At 49.6% G+C, this 19,766-nt stretch overlaps 2 protein-coding genes across 8 annotated transcripts in view; one reads left to right on the forward strand and one right to left on the reverse strand.

The window, feature by feature from the left end:
* On the reverse strand, window positions 1-17,444 carry LOC115080452 (zinc finger protein 300-like). Of its 6 annotated transcripts, none has more exons than XM_029584625.1 (8): window positions 17,271-17,444; window positions 5,341-5,454; window positions 4,491-4,617; window positions 3,929-4,027; window positions 3,340-3,456; window positions 3,017-3,178; window positions 2,663-2,776; window positions 1-2,002 (listed from the first exon to the last, which is right to left on the reverse strand). In XM_029584625.1, the coding sequence occupies exons 2-8, from the start codon at window positions 5,389-5,391 to the stop codon at window positions 975-977; spliced, it is 1,698 nt and encodes a 565-aa protein (XP_029440485.1). In that variant the 5' UTR covers window positions 5,392-5,454; window positions 17,271-17,444; the 3' UTR covers window positions 1-974. The 6 variants fall into 6 exon arrangements, with proteins under 6 accessions (XP_029440485.1, XP_029440488.1, XP_029440483.1 ...); XM_029584628.1 differs by lacking the exon at window positions 17,271-17,444 and adding an exon at window positions 9,240-9,584 and having other exon boundaries at window positions 2,663-2,773; XM_029584623.1 differs by lacking the exon at window positions 17,271-17,444 and adding an exon at window positions 9,240-9,573.
* The window catches only part of LOC115080446 (gastrula zinc finger protein XlCGF26.1-like), a 15,005-nt gene continuing 11,963 nt past the window's right edge, over window positions 16,725-19,766 (forward strand). For both annotated transcript variants that reach the window (XM_029584615.1, XM_029584614.1), the window contains exons 1-2: window positions 16,725-17,155; window positions 19,467-19,593. In XM_029584615.1, the coding sequence (XP_029440475.1) occupies window positions 17,132-17,155; window positions 19,467-19,593 (151 nt within the window). In that variant the 5' untranslated portion in view covers window positions 16,725-17,131. The remainder of the gene's footprint in view (window positions 17,156-19,466; window positions 19,594-19,766) is intronic.

Genomic DNA, 19,766 nt, shown 5'->3' on the forward strand with positions numbered 1-19,766 from the left:
TAGAGCAAGGTCATGGATACAGTTTTATTGTCCTCACCCCAGAGCTTACACTGATCAGGTGCACAGGGAGCTCCAAGGCCTGGGATAAGATCAAAAAGCAGATTGTGATTAAAGAAGGAGATGACCTGGCAGGTCAGCCCAGCCCCCTCCTTCCCACCAGACCAGGAAATGCCACACGGCGAGGCCTACCCTAGGCACAGATGCACAACCTTTGACACATCTGCGCTGAGAGAGTGAGATCAACGGGTTTAGAGTGGGCTGAGCCAAGGTAGATCTGCAGCTCGCAGTAGGGACCTGCTGCATCGCTCCATCGATCTGGATGTGGAAAGGGGGAGGGAGGGAGAGACAGCAGCCAGCTCACCTCTGGGAGAGGCACTGTGGCCTACAGCAGGGAGGGGACGGACGGACCCTAATTTGAGCTTTCAGCTCCACTCCTCCTGGGCTGTAGCAAGTTGTTAAAAAGGATTTTATGAAGCAGGAGCTTGGGGCCGTGTCGCAGGTCTGTTGCATGGAGCCACAAGGTAACCTCCCAGCCCAGGCCCTGGCCAGTCAGAAGAGGAAGAAGCCAGAGCCGCTGGAACTGAGAGGTTATTAAACTGGGCCCCTCTCCTGCTCTGCCCCGAATTACCGCACCGGTCTTCAAAAAGTCAAAAGGAAGGAAGGCGTAGGGTTTCAACAGCTCATTGGACCTCTCCCTCCGTAGCCACGTTGGCGTGACCTGGAGGAAAGGGGCCCTAGGTGGTCTTTGAAACTCGTGTGCAGCTTCAATCGCTGACTAACGGAAGCGGTGGTCCAACGACCGCGAGAGGTCAACCCAGCTGGGAGTTAACCAGCGCCTGTAAATCTTTAAAAAGAAAAGAAATGACACAAAAAAAAGGTTCCGTCGCTGTGGCAAGGATTTATCCGAGGAGCACCAGCTGCAGAGCTTCGCCCCATCCGGTGCGCGCCCTCTTTTAACGTCCAGCCCACTGGGGTCAGGCCCTGTGCACACGGTGATGCTTGATCAGGTGGTGCTTGTGAATGAACCGCTTCCCGCATTCCGTACAGGCGTAGGGTCTCTCGCCGGTGTGGGTCCGCTCGTGCACCTTGAGGTTATGCTTCTTGCCGAAGCTCTTCCCGCACACGGCGCACGGGAAGGGCCGCTCCGCCGTCGGGGCGCGCGGGATCTTGGGGTGGGTGGCCCTGGGAGCCAGGGCCCTCCTGTACTCGATGAACTTGTAGGTCCTGGCCTGCTGCGGCGGAGACGGGAGGTGCTGGAGGTCGCCCGCGTGGCTGCGCTTGTGCTGCAGGAGGCCCGCCATGTCGCCGAAGCTCTTCTCGCACAGGCCGCATTTGTAGGGCCTGGCAGCTGCGTGGATTCTCTCGTGGACTTTGAGGTCCAGGCTGTGCCCGAAGCTCCTCCCACATTCAGCACATCGGTACGGCTTCTCTGCCGCGTGGACACTGAGGTGGATTTTAAGGTCTATGCCCTGGCTGAAGCCCTTGCCACACTGGGCGCATTTGTAGGGCTTCTGGACCACGTGGACTCTCTCGTGCGCCCGGAGGTCCATGCTCTGGCCAAAGCCCTTCCCGCATTCGGTGCACCTGTATAGTCTGTCCCCCGGGCTTACTCTCATTGGGCCCTTCAGCTTGGGGTTGGGGGGCAGATTTCTCTCGCACGCAGTCATCCTGAAGGGCCTCTGGCCCTGGTCAGTCCGGAGCTCTGGGTTCCCGCCAAAACTTTTGAGGTGCTGGCTATCCGGGCCCAGAACTTTTCCCAGGGATAATTCCTGCTGGGCCGCAGAGCTTGGATAGCTGTCAAACGTCTTCTCCGAGTCAGGCCATATGGATGCTTCTTCGTCAACATACACGATATGTAGAGGCTGCTCTTCCTTCCAGGAATTCCCTCCGCCCTGGGCGCCAGACCGGGGCCCAGCTCCTGCGCCAAACTTGCTGGGACGCACTGCCGATGCGGAGTCTTCCGGAAACTTCTTTGCGCTGTTGGTGGTCCTGGCTCCATTCTCTGTAGGAGTACACACTCTATTAATTTCTCAAAGAGTGAATAGGAATTGTAGAGAAAAAAAAACCAAACTATAAAGGTCCCACAAGCTCTTCTGCAACATCCTTACACAGTACATAATTAGGGCTTCTGATTTTAGGTGGTTATAAATTGTAAATTTAGGAGCTTATTTTCCTGCTAAATTATGGGTTCCTTGGGGAAACCAAAAATGAGTGATCGATGTTTGGCGGCACAGGTCCTATTATTGGGTGCCTTTTCCAGTTGAGTCAAATACAAACATTTCTGCGGCTGAGGAGTCGTTAGCGTGGAAAAGGCACAAGAACAAAGCAAAGGATCCAGGGTAGGCACAGGAGGGGTGAGAGAGCACTAGGGGAAGTGGGGTTTATCTAATAAACACCTATGGTTATTATTATTAAATTTGCGTCGGGGTGTTTTATGGGTTATAACCTAAAATCAGAAGCTCCATGTAAGCAAGCTGGCAAAGGCACTGCTATACAAATCTAGGAGGGGGAAATGATGAGGTTAGGAGGGGCCTGCCCTTCAAGTCTCTGGAAAGAAATGATGGCTAGCGGGGTGACGCTGCTGACGTACATGGAGATAGGAAAACACTCCAAAGTAAGGTAAGCCAGAACGCCAGGCTATAGCTCGTAGGCCAAGAATCACCTGCGGAGGGAGTGTCGGGGCTGCATTTCTGCTCCATCTGCGGCCAACTCTGGGGATAGGGCAACTCATCCGTGACGCTCAGCGAGAAGACAGATGTGATGATTGGATGGTCTGCTGTGAACAAATCACAATACAGTAAGGAGAACAGATTCAGATTTAAGCATCTGTTACTCTCCTCCTGCCCGGCCAGGCACACCCCCTCATTACAGCCAATATTCTCTCTTCACTCTCCCACTACCCCTCAGAGGCATTACCTGGGGGGGGGGGGGGTGGGGGTCTGTGTACTACACAAGGCCAGTAACCTGCCACAAACACTAATAATCTCCTTGTACTCTCCTACACGGGGCTGTTCACCTGTGCTGGGATGACTCAAAGCTTCTCCTTCCTCCAGGTCCGGCTGAATGTTGAAACAGGACTCTTCCTCCTGCTCCAAGGATAACAAAGGGTCTGGTGCCTGGACATCAGAAGCTGGGGTTGAAACGCAGAGAGAGTCGGTGACAGAGCCGGGGATTAGACCTAAGGCACAGGGAGATAAAGGGACTCTAAGATCTCATACACACAGAATGGATGGAAGAAGGGAGATTACTGGTCCGGAGGTTTAAGGGCCTAACCCCCACATCTTCTCCTGGATGATTCAGGGGTTATTCCAGATGACCTTGAGGTTAATTCTCACTCACCTTTGTCAGGGTTCAGGGTAGATTTTCCTCTGTCCAGGTCCTGATGGTCGCTCCTACAGCTGTCATCCTCTACCTTAATGCGTAGCAAAAGGTCAGGAGTCAGATCCGAACAGCCTGCTTTGGAAACAGTGCATGTAGGGTTTTTTTAAATATCCATGAACCCTTCAGAGGCTGCTGGTGTTTGTGTGTATGCAACTGCTCCCTTACTCCAAGCTCACACCTGCCTCAGTTTACAGCTGTACAGCTGAGTTTGAGAAAGGCCTCTAAAGGACCCATCTGATAAAAATGGGTGTCCCCACCTCATACGTCTGGAAGTGAGCAACATAGCACGGACTTTCCCAGCAGGCTAAGTCCAAGTGACCCAAACTGCAAATAGTGTTCACTGTTTTCCAACATTTTTGGAAAATTATACATTTGTTTTAGGATAAAACGAACCAAAACAAAAATACCCGATTCAGTTTGGATTGCTATTCATTTTTAAACAAATACACATCCCTTTTTACATGGGTGTCGCTGCTTCACATAAAGCACACTGTGCACAGAGATATTTCCGATCAAGCCTATACACTCCTAAACCAGGTGTGCTTACATGCCATATAGTCTTTAGGGATCTCGCTTCCCTCTCTCACATAGAGCTCTTCCTGTCCTTTGATTCTTAACAAAACATCAGGGTGGACAATGTTGTAGCCTGGGATTTTATAAAAGAGAAAAAAAAAACACAATGTTAAATGCCATGCTTTAAAATATAATATATTTTAAACAAACTAGGAGTCATTTTGAGAAAACCACAAATCCATCAAGGGAAAAATGAACCTGAAGACACATGAGAACCCCCTTAAAACCTAATAGTGGGCCTGCGTTACATCTGAAAAACAAATAATCTGCCACCAAAAATCTCAGCTTCTGAGATAGGTGGGGGTGGCACGTTCTGAAGTTTTCAAAGGGTAAATGAGAAAGGAAACATCTCCCAGAACCCAAATATAAATTATCACACGCGTCAGCGGTGGATTTCAAGGCAGGTTAACAGATCAGAAAAGGGCTGTCAATGTATTTTTTATTGTGATAATAATGACAAAGGAATTGCTTGCTACTGCTTGAACTGGGGTTTTAGCAACTGTGAGGGGAGGGGAGGAAAGGAAAGGAATCCTCACCCAGTGAACGAAGGGCCCTGTGGATCTCCTGCACCACACTCCTGTAGAGCTCCTTCCGCCACTCCTCCAGCACCTCCCACGCTGCCTCCGAGAAATAGGCTGTCACGGCATTGAATGTTACCGTAGGCTACAGAAGAACCAGAGAGAGGGAGAGATTGCAGGGTTTGGCTCTTGACCAGGCACATTTTGCATCACACACTTGCAAGCAGAAATCCAACCCTCTCCAGCCTAATGGGTAGTTGGTCGCTTCCTGATCGAAGCTGGTGGTCACACCTGATTTGTCTGGGCGCTTTTGGGGGATCTCCATTAGCCACGGGGTTTCTGCTGATGTCCATGCAGTAGCAGTTCTTCTCACCTCCTATTACCAGAGGGATTTTGTTATACCACGGGCACTGGATATGTGGCCATTAATGACTACCCTATCATGGTCTTTGTATGCAGCTTCTGTGACGCCTGGCTAAGGTCTCCTTATGCAATGACCAGCTGCCGCTAGGCTGCAGGGCAGGAAGAATGCAATCTGGCAGTGTACATCCGTCTACGCAGGTATTTACGGGCAACAAGGCACCAGTAAATGCCGTGGTTGTAAGTTGGGTGCTACTGATCCGTCCTCTGGCAACAATTCTGCCCTAGGGCAAAGTAGACCGGGGGGGGGGGGATTTGGCTATCTGCCTTCCAATTGTTCTGGAAAGATCTGGAAAACTTGGGCTTGGTATGGGGTTACCTGGCTCCAGAGCATCAGAGACAGGGTAAGCCAGGCTTGGCAGGCACGGGGGTCGGGGGTCCCCCCCGTCCCCCCAACGTAGCCTACGTACAAACCCAGCGACACAGGTAGCTTCCAGATAACTTTTACCTTCTGAGGGATGTCCACAGGCATCTCGTGCTTCTCAGGAAAGTTTTTCATGGTCACGCGCTAAGGGAAAGGCCAGCTGGGGAAAAAAGTGAAGTCCAGTCTCAACTCAGAAGCCTGTGAAGAAAAGATGAGAAATAAGTCACTCAGAGCGGTTCCTGCTTTTATGCTTATCCTTCAGGTAAGAGCAGAGATTTTATTTATTTATTTATTTGGAGATTCTTATATACTGCGGTACATATAATTATACATCACCTCGGTTTACAGTAAAACATTAATTTAGCAACAGGCTTTACATAGAACAGCTTATACAATAATTGAACAGAGTGTAAAAATAAGTTAATAATAGCTTAACATAATACAGTTTATAATGTAAGTAAATATCAACTTAACAAATAACAGTTTAGAGAGTAAATAAGCAATTCGCAGCTAGAGGCTTTAAATGAATAATGTTTCCATAGACCAAGATATAAGTGTTGTAAAAATAGTCCACTATGTATGTTTAATTAATTGCATGCAAGAGTAATTTAAGTCATTAATCTTTGTTGATAACTTAGAAGTCAAATTCAAGAGGATTCACCGCAATTGTAAGAATGGGAAGGAGTGGAAAGGGGCGGGGAGGGAATCTAAGGGTAACAGAGGGAAACTGAGTGTAATATGGAGTGTACGGAACATAATCAAAAGAAGGAACATGTGAGGAATAATACAATGTAATTGAATTAGAAGGTTAGTCCTTGATTATTGATAGAATGCCTGTTCAAACAACCATGTTTTGAGGTTTTGTTTGAAAGTTTTGTGGCAGGCTTCGTGACGCAAGTCCAAGGGCATATTGTTCCAGATGTTAATACCAGCAATAGAAAAGGCAGGCTCTCTTGTGGAGACGTGTTTGATGTGTTTGAGAGAGTGAGAGGTTAGCTTGGCTTGGTGGATATTTCTTATTGGTCTGTTAGATGCAAATCCAAGCTGGAGGTTTGAGCCTGGCTTTGCTCCTGGTCCATGCCCCCTGCTGCATTCAGTAACCCACAGGCCAGAGAAGCCGAAAGGGCTGCAAATCCCCCACAATGCACTGGAGAAAGGCGGCAGGAGGGTGGGAAAAGAAGGCCGACAACCCTTCCCCTTCCAAAACTGGGGAGCAAGAGCAGGAGAAATGGTTTTCAGAAAGAGCTGGAAAAGTCCGCGTGCTGGGGGGGGGGGGGGGATGGAGTTAGCCTTGAAAATGAAGGCCCGAGCTCGGTTCCTTAACAGAAATAGCCCTCCCCCGCCCGCAACTGCACGTCAGACTTTAAAAGCTTTTCATTTCTGGCTGCCCTTAAAAGGCGTGCAACTATTATTCTGGTAATAAACACTGTTTTTAAAGTCAGTATTCATGCTTTATGTATCTTCCTGTGACACCTGCATGGGAGTCTGATGAAGATCTGCTCTTCACCTGTCTGTGCTGTATTCACACTTTACATATATCAGTGTGATGCCTGCATGGGGCTCTGATGAAAATCTGTTCCCTGTACGTACCCGGATCAGTCCAGACTGCGGGTTGTGTCCCCTGTCCAGCAGATGGAACCAGAGAGAAAAATAACTGAAAGGCATACCATATATGGGCATAGCTCACCCTGCGCTCCTGGTTCCCTGTACGTACCCGGATCAGTCCAGACTGCGGGTTGTGTCCCCTGTCCAGCAGATGGAACCAGAGAGAAAAATAACTGAAAGGCATACCATATATGGGCATAGCTCACCCTGCGCTCCTGGTTCCCTGTACGTACCCGGATCAGTCCAGACTGCGGGTTGTGTCCCCTGTCCAGCAGATGGAACCAGAGAGAAAAATAACTGAAAGGCATACCATATATGGGCATAGCTCACCCTGCGCTCCTGGTTCCCTGTATGTACCCGGATCAGTCCAGACTGCGGGTTGTGTCCCCTGTCCAGCAGATGGAACCAGAGAGAAAAATAACTGAAAGGCATACCATATATGGGCATAGCTCACCCTGCGCTCCTGGTTCCCTGTATGTACCCGGATCAGTCCAGACTGCGGGTTGTGTCCCCTGTCCAGCAGATGGAACCAAAGAGAAAAATAACTGAAAGGCATACCATATATGGGCATAGCTCACCCTGCGCTCCTGGTTCCCTGTATGTACCCGGATCAGTCCAGACTGCGGGTTGTGTCCCCTGTCCAGCAGATGGAACCAGAGAGAAAAATAACTGAAAGGCATACCATATATGGGCATAGCTCACCCTGCGCTCCTGGTTCCCTGTACGTACCCGGATCAGTCCAGACTGCGGGTTGTGTCCCCTGTCCAGCAGATGGAACCAGAGAGAAAAATAACTGAAAGGCATACCATATATGGGCATAGCTCACCCTGCGCTCCTGGTTCCCTGTATGTACCCGGATCAGTCCAGACTGCGGGTTGTGTCCCCTGTCCAGCAGATGGAATCAAAGAGAAAAATAACTGAAAGGCATACCATATATGGGCATAGCTCACCCTGCGCTCCTGGTTCCCTGTATGTACCCGGATCAGTCCAGACTGCGGGTTGTGTCCCCTGTCCAGCAGATGGAACCAGAGAGAAAAATAACTGAAAGGCATACCATATATGGGCATAGCTCACCCTGCGCTCCTGGTTCCCTGTATGTACCCGGATCAGTCCAGACTGCGGGTTGTGTCCCCTGTCCAGCAGATGGAACCAAAGAGAAAAATAACTGAAAGGCATACCATATATGGGCATAGCTCACCCTGCGCTCCTGGTTCCCTGTATGTACCTGGATCAGTCCAGACTGCGGGTTGTGTCCCCTGTCCAGCAGATGGAACCAGAGAGAAAAATAACTGAAAGGCATACCATATATGGGCATAGCTCACCCTGCGCTCCTGGTTCCCTGTATTTAGCCGGATCAGTCCAGACTGCGGGTTCCATCTTCTGGTCAGGGGCCACAACCCGCTGTCTAGACTGATCCGTGGTACTACAGGAACGAAAATTAGCAGGTAAGAACCAATTTTCCTTTCTTCAGCTGTCCGTGCCGTATTCACACTTTACATGTTTCAGTGTGATGTCTGCTCTGATGATGATCTGCTCTTCAGCTGTCCCTGCTGTACTCACATTTACTGTACATCAGTAGGAGGCCTGCATGGGGTTCTGATAAAGATCCATTCTTCAGCTGTCCGTGCTGTACTCACACTTTACATGTTTCAGTGTGATGTCTGCATGGGGCTCTGATGACGATCTGCTCTTCAGCTGTCCCTGCTGTACTCACATTTACTGTACATCAGTAGGAGGCCTGCATGGGGTTCTGATAAAGATCCATTCTTCAGCTGTCCGTGCTGTTTTTGTGCTTTACCTTTATCCGAATGAAGCCTGCATGACATAGTAGCACCTCCTAACTCTTAGGAATGTTTCTAGCAGCATGCAGGACTAAATAGGAACAACCTTTAGCAAGAGTGGATTTCAAAGTCTAAGAAGAATAGTAAAAAGCCAGGGTGATAGCAAAGCATTTTGTTGTGGAGCAGGAGCCTTGAAGAGAGGAAGGGGGGTGCCTTGGACGGCTGAAGCAGGAAAGGTCCCGTCCCCAGTGAATGCTGGGGCTTGTAGTCCCCACCTCCCAGAGGAGCGAAGATAAAAGCCAGTGGTGCCTGGGCTGCAAGGAAAGCCACCCCTAGCCTCCCGTCCTCAGGAAAGGGAGCCAGGCCGTGCTGAAGCTGTGCTCCCGCGGAGAGGGCAGAGGCTGCGACAGGAACACCCCCCCCCCCCCTATAAAGGCGCTCCAGGTCCCTTAACGTGAAAGAAAGAACGAACCTGACGATCAACAAAGCTTTTGTCACCGAGAAGCAGGCGGGGGCCGCCCCCTCTATATTAAGCATTTCCCCATAGACACAACACGAGAGATCTACCCAAGCAGGGGCTTGGAAATCGGTCCTTACCCGAGGCCCCCCGCCACCTTGGCAGGAGGAGCGGCAGAGCAGCGCAGACGCCGGGCAACAAAAGCCCATTTCCGTGCGAGGCCCGGCGGGCAGCAGGCAGGATCCGCTCCCTGCGGGAGGGCCGGCTCGGGTTTTCCGGATGGCCCTCCTGAATATGCATGAGGCCCGCATTTGCATGCGGCGGGGGCGCCTGGGCCGCGGGCAGCCGGGAAGACCGGTCCTGGCCCTGGGCCGCGGCGGACGGGGAGCGCGGACACTTTTCCCGTTTCGGATGTCGATCGCTGCATTTAAGGCTGTTTCCCCCCTCCCCTTCCATTGGAAGTCTTTGCTGTTGGGGGGGGGAAGCCACTTTGCCCTCCCTGCTGCTTTCTAAACAGCCCTCGGCCGCTCCCCGCACTTTCCCTCTGTTCTCCCTCCCACCCCTCTGGGAGGGCCACTTCACTTCTGCCTTTCTTTCGCCCTCACCGCAGCCCTGGATCGAGGGGATCGGCCACCTCCCCGGAGCAGGGCGGCAGCGCCAGTTTTGGGAGCTCGGCTTTTCTTTTCCCCAGCCTTTTGTATGGTTCCTTTTACATAAGAACCTGCCATACTGGGTCAGACGAAGGGTCCATCAAGCCCAGCATCTTGTTTCCAACAGTGGCCAATCCAGGCCATAAGAACCTGGCAGGTACCCAAACACTAAGTCTATCCCATGTAACCATTGCTAATGGCAGTGGCGATTCTCTAAGTCAACTCAATAGCAGGAGCACAGTGTGCATTTCTTTAGCTTTTGGTATTAAGGATGCCTAATAACATCCTTTCTTTTAACATTTATAAAGGAGGCTGCTTCTCTCCCGTCCCCAGCTGGTCCCTCCCCCCTTCAAACTGGCCCTTTCCCAGTTCTTAGCTGGTGCTCCAAAGCCTGCAGCTGCCATCCCAGAGGCAGCACAGGAAGAGAGCCCTCGCCGGCCACTTTCTCCTCCTGGTCAGGTTAATCCTCCGAAATGAAAAAAAAAAAAATCCAGCGTGCACCCAGGTAGTGGATGTTGGCTACAACTTGGTCACCCTCTAATGCTGGGCAAGGGGCAGACCTGATCACTAAGGCTGCCACGCAAGCCCCCCTGCACCTGTGATGGCTTCTACCACCTGGGCCCCCCATCCAAAACTGTCAGTGGACTAGGGGAGGGGAAGGGGATTCAGATTCTTGCAGGGCTGCCAACCGGCTGGTATTTATCCAGTCTGGCAGCGGCAAGGCACCCAAAAATGTTGTAATGGTCGCCAGCAGCAGACACTCCCCCTCTCCCTCTCCATAAACCAGCCTACCCCTCCCTCTAGCTCACCCCCAGGACTTACCTCTCCCTCTCCTCCATGCTGCCACCACGCAATCCTCCCCCTCCCCAATTTAAGATTTGGCACCCATAAGCAGAGAGAGAGGTCATTTCCCTCCCCCCCCAAGGATATTGGAGCCAGAGATCCAGAACATTCCCTAGCCAGACAGATGCATCCCTCTCCCCGTGACTTCCCTTGCAATACTGAGTACAGTTCTGGAGGCCGCACCTTCAGAAGGATAGAAACAGGATGGTGCTGTTTCAGAGGGAGGCTACTGACATACAGGCCGATACAGTACAGTGCGCGCCAGTGGAGCACACTGTTAACCGGCATTTGGACGCACATTTCAATGCGCTAGCTTTACCCCTTATTCAGTAAGGGGTAGTAGCGCGTAGAAAACGCACGTCCAACCCCCCCCGAAACTAATAGCACCCGCAACATGCAAATGCATGTTGATGGCCCTATTAGTTATGCCCGCGCGATTCAGAAAGTAAAATGTGCAGCCAGGCCGCACATTTTACTTTAAGAAATTAGCGCCTACCCAAAGGTAGGCGTTAATTTCTGCCGGCGCCGGGGAAGTGCACAGAAAAGCAGTAAAAACTGCTTTTCTGTGCACCCTCTGACTTACTATCATGGTGATATTAAGTCGGAGGTCCCAAAAGTTAAAAAAAAGTAAAAAATAATTTAAAAAAAAAAAAATTTAAAAGCAGCCAGCGGCTCGCGGGTTGAAAACCGGACGCTCAATTTTGCCGGCGTCCGGTTTCCGAACCCGTGGCTGTCAGCGGGCTCGAGAACCGACACTGGCTGTCAAACCTGCTGACAGCCGCCGCTCCTGTCCAAAAAGAGGCACTAGGGACGCGCTAGTGTCCCCAGCACCTCTTTTTACCGCGGGCCCTAATTTAAATAAGTTACTGAATCGCGTGCACAGGAGAGTGGCCTGTGCGTTCGCCCGCTCTCCCGCGATTTTTACTGTATCAGCCCGAGAGTCAGTGGTCTTCGTTCTAAAGCATAGGAGGCTAGACTTAAACATCTAAACAGGTACACCCTAGAGGGAAGGTGAGATAGGGGAGATATGATAGAGAGATTCAAATATCTCAAAGGTTTCCATGCACAGGAGCTGAGCCTTTTCCAGTGGAAAGGAGGCTCTAGAACGAGGGGGTCGTGGGGTGAGGGTAAAAGGGGGCAGACTCAGGAGTAATCTTAGGAAATATTCTTTACAGAGAGGATGGTGGATGCTTGGAATGGCCTCCCAGCGGAGGTGGAGGAGACAAAAACCAGAATCCGAATTCAAGAAATCATGGGATGAATCCAGGGAGTTTCTGAGAGAGTGTTGGGAATTATAATGTTACATTCATTGGACAGATGGGCAGACTTGTTGGGTCATACGTTTTTTTTTACTGCAGTCATGTTTCTTTGTGTCCCATCCTGACCTCAAAGTTGCAGGCTCCAACTGCCCCTGACCCCACAGTAATAACACTAACACAATTCAATGCTGGGTCTGTAAGGCCTCACGCTCGGACAGGCCGTGCGGTGGTTCCACCCCGGGCATGGGGTTAAATGGTAATTGGAGGCTGGGGTGCAGCAGGCGCAGGGCCTTTCAGCATGAGAGGGTTTGTTGGCCTGGGGTTGAATTTTGCCAGCATAGCTGCTGCTGTAGGGTCAGCACTGGGGAGGTGGTAGGCCTGAATGATGGCGTGGTAGCTGCCACTTACATGGGACGGGAGCAAAAAGCATGGCGGAGTCAGGGAGAGGAGGGAGAAGAATGCTTTGGAGATCCCTGGAGAGTGGGAAAATAGTGGTGCTAGCAGAGAGAGAGAGAGAAAAAAACAGGCCGATGCAATATAAACGTACTAAGAACGGGCGCTCGTATTGAGCGCCCGCTATCCTTAATGCGCGCCCATCCACCTCTCCTGGGAGCGCGATGAAATATGCTCATGAACTGCCGCGGTCAAAAGAACGTGCTATGGGAAATTGTGCGTCCCTAGCGCGTCCTTGGCATTGGGCGCCCAGGAGGCGTGGGCGTGTGCAGGTCAGGAGAACGGACGCTCACTACGAGAGTCCGTTGTATCCTGCGGCAGCTAATCGACCGGCACAGTATACGCGGCCTGCCTTTTTAACATTGCATGGTGCTGCTGTCTGTGGTTCCTCCAGCTTGGTACCACGACGCTGTTCAGTAGGAACCACAGAAAAGCAGGATTTTTTTTTTTTTTGTTCTGAAGTTGAGCCCTTGCTGCGCAGCCAGAGTTCATGCCTGCTCCGGGGCAGGCGTAACATTTTCTGTGTTAAAAAGTGCACATCGTGGGGGGGACCACATGAGCCGACGAGCGAGTGAGACACTTTACAGACTCGCTCCCGGTGCCCTCTCCGTGTGAAGGCTGGCAAAGGCGGATTTCTATATATTGGGGCAGCCGATTCGGCTTTCAGTGGCTTCTCAAAGCTTTATGGACACTTTTCTTATTCGCAGTGGCAGTGAAATGCCAACCGACACAAAGATGGCTGACAGCCCTCCGAGCCCGCCCATGGCGTCAGTTCATGGCGTGTTGGTGGAAGAAGTTACCAAGGCAGCTGTACAGCCTTTAGATGCCCCATTTCAGGTGATCTCCCAGCAGATTGTGACGGGGAATGAAACATTAAGTGAGATAAAGCTCCAAGTGGAGGATACACAACGGCGGGTGATGGAGGGCAATATGTTTCTCTAGTGGGGAAGTTGTATGGCCAGGAAACTACATTTTGTAGTGGTTATGCCCCAAATGCCTATAATCACAAATGTTTTGAGGACTTCGTGAACGCCTTGATCGTTGCTGGAGACTTTAATTGTGTTTTAGCAGTGGACAGGTCGTCCCAGGTATCCATACCAAGAATGGGGAGAAATAAGGGAGAGCTGGAAAATTGCTTAGCTAATTTAGGTAAAGGTCATAAAAGGGAATAGGCACAGAAAGATGAACATGGGGTAAGGACAGACATCAGCGGACACAATTTATAAGATTTTCCGGTCCTTTTTATGATGGAGAGGATGGGGGGAGCACAGAGGAGGGCAATTCTTTGTATTAGACTATGGAAATATATTTCCTGCATTTTCTGTTTTAATGTAAACCGGTATGATTTGTATTTGATGCAAGAATGTCGGTATATAAAAGTTAATAAATAAATAAATACAATTCTTTCAAGGCCTACATTTGACGGAGTTCACTGAACAAACATTTGACCTGGCTGAAAAGGCCATTTACATCTTCAGGAAAGCCCTGGGTCCGGATGGGTTTAACGCCAACTTTTATTTTAGGGGACACTCTTAAAGGGTTTTTCATGGAGGCCTTACTTAAGGGCTCCTTCCCGGTTCTTCCCAAGCGAGGGTAAGATCCATGTCAACCGGCCTTGTATAGACCTATATCCCTCTTCAACTCTGATCTGAAGCTTTTGCAAAACCATTGCTAATAGATTTAATACAGTATTACCTTCCTTCATTTCTCCTAATCAAGCGGGATTTGGGAAGGGGAGCACGGCGGGTAAACATATACTGCAATTATGGACGGCTATGGTGCAGAGCAGATATTCCCAGAAACTGGCAACGGTGGTGGGTTTTGATGCCGAACAGGCATTCAACCGGGTTTCATGGCCTTACCTGTTCTCGGTCTTAAACAGTTGTGGGGCGCAACATCTCCTTGCTATACCAGAAGCCCAGGTCCATCCCTTTAGCAAATGGAATGTACATCCCAGGAATCTAGAGCTAAAACGGGCTTCCCGCTCCCTCCATTGCTATATATTCTCACCTTAGACCCTCTTTTATGAAAAATAGATGAATGCCCAGCCTTCTTGGGCTTTGAGATAGGCGGAGAGTGTTTCAAAATAGCAGCATTTGCTGATGTTGTCTTAGTTTTCCTGACTGACCCCGTTCACTCACGGATATGCAGAACCACTTCGGCATATTCTCGGGTCTAAAAATCAATCTAGATAAGTCCGAGGCCGTGGATGTATTAGGATCTTTGAAGTCCACATGGCCGGGCCCTTTTCCCCTGAGATGGGTAGACACCGAGACGAACTACTTAGGGGTTAAAATCCCGACTGCTATTCAAAACATGTATGACTACTATTTTACCTTTGCTCACAACGACTACAAAGAAACCGGCTGAATGGGGGTCATTGCCCCTTTCTTTATATGGCAGAATCCACTTGTTTAAGGTGATGGAACTACCTCTCTGGCTATATGTATTGCAAATGTTACCTGTTTGGATCAAGAGATGGCACATTGTGGAAGTGCCCAGAGCTTTAAGGAGGCTCGGCTCACCTAGCATTACAGAAGATGATGCTGCCATCGGGTGAAGGACGGATGGGGTGTCCAAATTTGCAGAATTACAATCTAGCCTATCTATTATGGCATGTGAAAGACTGGTTATATGGAACGAACCTGTTTTCACCTACTAGTTTTTTGCAAGAATGGTGTAAACCGCTCAATCTGGGAAGTGTATTGCACGTTCTGGGATCTGTTTTGCCTGAATATATCCAAAATAATCCAATCATCATCGCCTATCGGCAAGCATGGAAGCTGCTCGGTAAAAGACTTCAGATGTATTGGGGAGTCTCACCCTTTCTTTTGGTTTCTCTGGGCCTGGAGAACTTGAGTTTCCTAGAGTGGGACATTCAAGGTTTAACTACTCTACAACAGTTCATACCCGCCGACAGTGGAACTGTCTGTTCCTTTGCTGAGCTGTGAACTGCATTCAGCTTATCCCACAAAGGGTTTTATACGTATTTACAGGTCAGACATTTTATTGAGCATGATCTATATAAAAGATCTAAATCTTTCAATGTGCAACTGTATGACCGGATTTTCCTGGGATGAAATGGGCAAAAGACGTCTTGTGCTTCCTTGACGAAGGCAATCCAGGCTATTAAAATACTAGATGTCTTACAAGACTTGGCTTTACGTTGGAACCACGAATGAGATGTTCCAGTCTCTCATAAGGCATTGAGAACTTGCTTTGAAAACTCCAATATGGATTCAGAAAATATTTCCTTGGGGAGACTCATTCAAATTTCTGAGACGCATGTATGTCTCCAGTTCATGGGCATTTAAGGCAAAGTTGGCGGTGATGGACAAATGCTTGAAGTGCCTAGAGGTTAAAAGAACTCTATTTCATTGTTTTGGGACTGTGCTGAGATAAGGGTCTTTTGGAAGGCTGTATTGTGTTATTTGGCAAGACTTCTATGTTTTTCTATACCGATGTCCTCACATCTCTGTTTGTTTGATTCCATGGATGAGGTGCCCCTTAAAGCCACAGAAAACCTTTTTTTTTTTTTTTTTACAGAAATCGTTTCTGCTGGCCAAGGAAACAATTTTGGAACACGGCATAAAAGTAGAGAAACCACCTCTCTTACAATGGCAACAGGTTGCATAAGCTGGCGGTATTTGAGCCAGCCATCTGCCAGGTGTGCTTCGAAGAAAAAAAAAGATTTATTTCTGGACATGTGGCAAGCTTATATCTTGTCTTTGAACTCTAAAGCTCGCAGTGTTCTACTTTCATTAGCCTGACCGGACATGCTTGGTCACCTTTGGGTACAGGATCCCTGGTATAATATGTTCCTTATGGCTGTGCTCCATGTTCGACTCTAGCATCCCTTGGAGCGTCCTGGGAGGAATTCGGATTAAGCGCGTGCAAGCTGTGCAGGAAAGCTTATGATTCTCGGAGGGGGGAGGGATTAAATCCTTAATGTTTTGTTATAATATAGTTTGTTTCTGTTGTTTTGATGCAAATTTTAAAATAAAGATTTTTTATTTTTTTTTTAAAAGTGCACATTGTGCGCATGGCAGTTTTAAAATCGGGGGTAATAGGTACATGATCAGCGCGGTTAGGTATGCGCTAATCCCATTGCTGCATCGACAGTTATTCTAGCGTCCAACCGCGCATCAAGCTGCGTGCACTATATGGCATCGACCTCAAAGTGTGAATTAACGAGTAGGGGGGCAGAAAAGAGGAAGATGCTATGCATGAGTCCTTTCTCCCCCTCCCCTGCTAAATCAACAGCAATCTCAGGGTGACCACAACTCAAAAGCCCCCTGATATGGGACGTAACAAGAAAGAGAGCGACTTTGTGATTTGCTCTCTTATTGTGAAACCATAAATACAAAATAAATTGCATCCTCACAGTGCTGTATTTATGGATACCCTGTGATTTCACAGCCTTTAATCCTGGTGGGTGCACTGTAGATTCAGTAGAGTGGGTTTTCTGCTGCCACACAGGGCTGCAGCCCTATCTCTACGGATCCACCTTAAGGAGGCAGGGTCTCCCCAGCATGCACTGGGGGAAGCAGCATGAGGTGGGCTGGGAGACTTGGTTTTCTCTTCCTCTGACATCTGCAGCCGGAACTGGGGGATCACCAACCTGAACCTATCAGGAAGACAGGGCAAAGATCTTTACCTACAGGGGAAGGTTTGAGTTCTGCTCCCCCTGAGATCAGCAGACTTTATCTGAGACCCCCAGGAATCAGCCGCGCCCCCTCCTCTCCTGTTCATCTTTCTCAGCCTCTGAGCAGGAACAGGGAAATCTCCAGCCTGAATCCCTCCCGCAGCTGCAGAATTCAGAGGGAAATGTCTGCCCTGCTCTCTGATCCGGTAAGAGATTCTTCTCTCTCCCCCTGTATACAGGACACCCGCACTTAAAGGGAAACTTTTCCCTGTGCAGCTCCTGCAGCCTCCCCTCCTCACAGCACAGGGCAAAGATCTTTACCTGCAAGGGAAGGTTTGAGTTCTGCTCCCCCTGAGATCAGCAGACTTTATCTGAGACCCCCAGGAATCAGCCGCGCCCCCTCCTCTCCTATTCATCTTTCTCAGCCTCTGAGCAGGAACAGGGAAATCTCCAGCCTGAATCCCTCCCCGCAGCTGCAGAATTCAGAGGGAAGCTTCTGTGTCGTAGATCTGCTCCTCCAGAGGGGAGGAGCTAGCAATCGGTTGTAAATCTGCTGCTCGGAGGTAGCAATCTGTTATTGAGCTCCTCCTGTAGGGGGAGGAGTTAGTAGTCTGATATGGATCTCCTCCTGGAGAGGGAGGAGTTAACAATCTGGTATCAATCCTTGCTGCTAGGAGTAACTCTCTGTTATAAGTCCCCAAGGAGTTAGCAATCTGTTATGGATCACCCTGTCAAGGGGAGGAGCTAGTGATTTGTAATACTCCATAGGCGGAGTTAATGATCTGTGGTGGGTTGGCTTCCCACAGAGTGGCAGTCGTATTATACCGCTCTAGTAGTGTAAGGAATGACACTTTAGGTACATTGGTGAATCCCTGGGCCGATGGCAGATGACAGCGCCCCAGGAGGATATCCTGAGAGGGACCACCGGCTAGGCTGGAGTATGGAGACAAACTCATAATTCTTTACACTGAAGATCCTCCTATCCGCTGCCATCTGGTTTATGCAGCGCTGGATTTAAGAGTTCTGCGCCCAGAGGAAGGGGTGGAGAGATGGGTGAGAGACCCTGGAGATAGTAAAGTGTGTGTGTGGGAGGGGGGTCCCTTTCTCCTACCACCCCTCCGAGTGCTATAGGAGCAGCCCTTTGAAGCAGATTGCTAGAGCGGGCTTCTCCCTGGCACAGTTGCAGCCCTCTGTGGCTTGGGCTATTTTGCACCTTCACAATTTGGCAATTGCCTGTGTTTCCCGTGCTTAAATCTGAGCCTGGGTTTCTATCCTTTTGAAGTCCAGAACTGTACACAGTATTCCAATGCTGTCTCGCCAGGGACTTGTACAGGGGCAATATCACCTCCTGCTGACCATTCCTCTCCCTATGCAGCCAAGTATCTTTCTGGCTTTTACTATCACCTTCAGATCATCCATTCCCTGTACGTACCCGGATGAGTCTAGACTCCTGGGTTTATTCATCCGTGCCAGCAGGTGGAGACAGAGAAAGTGAAACCGACAGTGCTTTATGTACACAGATGCCACCTCAGTATTTCTCTGTCTCCAGCAGTTGGTGACTGATGCATAAACCTGCAGTTTGTTCCATTGATTTGTGTTTAGAAGAATTTCACCCCCTATGCTGCACCCTCTCCCTGGGTTTTTGCAGCCCAGATCCAGGACTCTGTAGTTCTTAGCATTAAATCTTAGCTGCCATACTTTAGACCATTCCTCAAGCTTCACTACAGCCCACCTCATATATTCTTGGCTGTCTACCCTGTTGCTGATTTTGGTCTCATCCACAAAAAGACAAATCTTTCCTGTCAATCGTTCCACACTGTCACTCATGAAAATGTTAAAAAAAAAAAAAGGGTCCAAGGACCAATCCCAGTGGCCCACAGCAGGTAACCTCTCCTCGCAGTGAACTCCATTTACCACTACGCCTCCAACTCAACCAGTTTCAAACCCAGTCAGTCACTTAAGGGCCTATACTGAGGGTGCTCAGTTTGTGGCCCATGTGGAAGAGTGTCAGAAGCCTTACTGACATCCAAGTACACTACAAGTAGCGCATGTACACTCACACTTTGGGGACACATTCTCATTCACATACAGGAACATACTCCTACATGCACACGCTCTCTCACACATATACACACACACACACAAATATGTGCACACTCTCATTCACTCTCTCTCAGGCTTCCACACTCTCTCTCCTCACGCCTGAGCCCAGAACTCTCCACTTTCCTACCTTCAGACACCAACTCACCAGCCTCTGTCTCTGCCATCTGTTCAACTGCTGCTGCTGCCTCCTTCCAGCCCACACAGAGTGATGCCTCTGGTCCAGATGTGCTGATGTCTTCTTCCAGCTGTTGAATCAGCCAACAGCTGAGATTTCCAGTATTTCTCTGGAGAGCAGGAAAGCTATACAAAATATTGGAGCTTATATATGTTATAATGTCCTGCTCTCACTGACAGAGGCCATCTTACACAATCTAATCAAGCTGGGGGCTGAGGGTGTCCTGTTTGCTGTTCCAGGCATCGGTCACGTTCAGGGACGTCGCTGCTTATTTCTGGGAAGCGGAGTGGGGCATTTTGGGAGAATGGCAGAAGGAGCTGTACAGGAAGGTCATCAAGGAGATTCACGGCATCCTCGTGTCACAGGGTAAGTCTGCCTTTTCTGTTATCTACTGCCCACAGACTCGTTGCAGGATGGGAGCTGCCATTTCAGCAGGGCTGGACAAATCCCAGGTGCCAGGTCCTATGGGCACCTAAAATTTAGGCCCTGGCTCCTGGTGCTGTTGTGGCTCTTCAGGGTCCAGTGAGAGACTCCACCCC

The sequence above is a fragment of the Rhinatrema bivittatum genome, chromosome 19 (genome assembly GCF_901001135.1).
Source record: "Rhinatrema bivittatum chromosome 19, aRhiBiv1.1, whole genome shotgun sequence".
Lineage (NCBI taxonomy): Eukaryota > Metazoa > Chordata > Amphibia > Gymnophiona > Rhinatrematidae > Rhinatrema > Rhinatrema bivittatum.

What these genes read in the sequence shown, in the direction of transcription:
- LOC115080452 (XM_029584625.1), bottom strand. Translation starts at nt 5,391, where the DNA reads ATGAAAAACTTTCCTGAGAAGCACGAGATGCCTGTGGACATCCCTCAG. An exon ending in CCCTAAAGACTATATGGCAT is followed by an intron (nt 3,457 to 3,928) that starts GTAAGCACACCT and finishes CTGTTTCCAAAG; the next exon opens with CAGGCTGTTCGGATCTGACT. An exon ending in TTTGAGTCATCCCAGCACAG is followed by an intron (nt 2,777 to 3,016) that starts GTGAACAGCCCC and finishes ATTTGTTCACAG; the next exon opens with CAGACCATCCAATCATCACA.